The sequence below is a fragment of the Trachurus trachurus genome (assembly GCF_905171665.1).
Source record: "Trachurus trachurus genome assembly, chromosome: 8".
NCBI lineage: Eukaryota > Metazoa > Chordata > Actinopteri > Carangiformes > Carangidae > Trachurus > Trachurus trachurus.
The window spans coordinates 18,255,164-18,257,439 of record NC_139905.1 but is presented as its reverse complement, the minus strand read 5'-3'; the positions used below and the strand labels follow the sequence as shown (position 1 = coordinate 18,257,439).

The 2,276-nt window shown below is 42.6% G+C and overlaps 1 protein-coding gene across 1 annotated transcript; it reads right to left on the bottom strand.

Moving 5' to 3' along the window:
- LOC310989409 (zona pellucida sperm-binding protein 3-like) lies at positions 1 to 2,276 on the bottom strand. Its single transcript, XM_083976448.1, has 8 exons — positions 1,754 to 2,276; positions 1,528 to 1,643; positions 1,260 to 1,453; positions 1,017 to 1,194; positions 766 to 883; positions 598 to 680; positions 247 to 320; positions 1 to 135 (listed from the first exon to the last, which is right to left on the bottom strand). The coding sequence occupies exons 1-8, from the start codon at positions 2,129 to 2,131 to the stop codon at positions 77 to 79; spliced, it is 1,200 nt and encodes a 399-aa protein (XP_083832574.1). The 5' UTR covers positions 2,132 to 2,276; the 3' UTR covers positions 1 to 76.

The window sequence follows — 2,276 nt, the reverse complement described above, 5'->3', positions numbered from 1 at the left end:
CTTTAACTCAGTGTCATATCTTTCAGTCAAATCTGAATGATTTATCATCATGTTAAGTGAAATAATGTGTTGTTGTTCACTTGCTGGGGAAAATCATCAAAGGGCCGAGAGTCACAGTGCCAGTGACGGTCATGTCTGAAACAGATGAAAGTTTTTTTTTTTAAACACCACATAAACCCAACAGGTCATCAAGGTATGTTGTCATATTTCTAATGTAAGGCTTTGTTCTCAGAGAGCACAACTCACCTTGGACTGATCTTTGGTGACAGATGCTGTTGCAACACTGACACACCCCCACTCTCCCGTCCACACTTTCCCATCTGAAGAGAAAAACATTGGGTCTCACTGATAAAACATGAGCAGAATGAATTTGTGTAAACTGTTCGCAACCAGGAATTTACATTATTTCCTCATTCATCAATATCATATTATATAATCTAATGGATTGAACTTATTCATCTATCTCTGTCCTTGGATTTTTGATGATGCATCTTTATATGGACTAAAATTCTGACAAAATTCTTACTATACCTGTGAAATGCTAAGGTAAAGGAGCTGTTTCCTCCATTACATTACAAAAGAAAAAAAAGAAATCACCTTGAATGTCTGTAATTGCAGGCCTTGTTGATGGGGCTGCTCTTCCATACTGAGGCAGCTTTCAGTTGGCAAGTGATAAATATCTAAAAATAAAAACATCATTGAAATGTCAAATCGATGAAGCGTTATCAAACCTAAACTGTGAAGGGTAAACAATAAATGCCTCACTGTGTTCCTTGGATCATGGTGAAACAGGATGGCATCAAGCTGCAGTTGGAGTGAATTGGCCGTCTTTCTGGGTTTGAACAGTGCGTTTGATCCTTTCTCTTTGGCGTCAGTGACACACCTGGCAGAGAAAGAGAAAGGCCTGTGGTTCACTTCCAGGTATGTGCCAGAAATACAGGGCCACACATGTATTATATAGATAGATATTTTATACTTTCACATCCATAAAAGTAGGTACACTGTGCTGCTGTTACCCATGGTTTTCAATGAAGTAGTATGTGGGGTCAGATGTTGGGTCAGGGGTCAGCGTGGCCACACAACTGTCGACGAAGAGTCGTCTTTGTCTTGCATCAGGACTGGTGTAAGAAGCCTCAATGTGCAGGAGGTCGCCAAAGTAGAAGACATGAGTGAGCTTCTCACTTGTCCAGTCATCTGCTTAGAGACAACATCATCACTATATGGATTTATCACAACAAACCACAAGGGTCTACACGTACCAGTCATCAGCTTTAAGGAGAAAGCAGACTGTTGGGTTGAATACTGAGCAGAGGTGGAGAGGGTTGGAGACTGCTGCTGCTGCTGTGGTTGCTGCTGCTGTTGCTGCTGCTGTGGCTGTTGCTGCTGCTGTGGCTGTTGCTGCTGCTGCTGTGGCTGTTGCTGCTGCTGCTGGCGACTGCTCACAAGGTGGGCCCTGTTCCAAAAGATTAAGAAGTCACACATTCTAAACAATAAAATATGTCCTCACCCCCCACAATTAAATATTACCTTTTATAATGACAGGAGACAGGGATTTCAGCAATGGCCGTCCTTGTGATGCCATAGTAACTGGCTGCCGGAGAGATAATCAGCTTGTTTGTGTAGATCACAGAGTCTTCAGTTACCTATAGATGAATTTTTTTTTTTTAAAGAAGGAAAGTGTATAGCATAAAATCAAAATTTCCACCAAAGCAACCACAGACAAGTATGTTCCCAACAAGCATGAACAACTTACAGTTAATGTGGAGCCACAGTTTTGCAGTTTAGCTTCAATGACGTATTCAGCGTCAGTAAGTTCAACAGCTCGACACTCTCTGCTCCCTGAGTGCTCGGTCCCTCCCAGAAAAAGGTCTCCAGCAGAAACACGACGTCCCTTTCCATACAGGTCAGCATTTACCACAATGATCATGGACACCTCTGTGCATTGCATGTGAACGGTGGAGCCGCCACTGGACTGTGGTCTGCTGATGTTTTCTGCATCAGTTCTCCCTGCAGCAGTTTTATATTCCCTCCCCTCAGCATCAACCATGGCTCCATCTTTTAAAACTCGAATGGCATCTGTGAGACCAGCAGCGAATGACAACAGCAGCACCAAGTGACTTAAAATCACCATTGTGTTTTTTTTCTCATAACAGCAGGAGACTTTTTGGAAATTGTGTAGAAACACGTTTCTGCTCCAAACCTCTCAGGAAGTCGAGTAATAATAAAAAAGATGCAGAAGATTAAAAAGCTCCACATGATCCTCCCAGTTCAGCCCA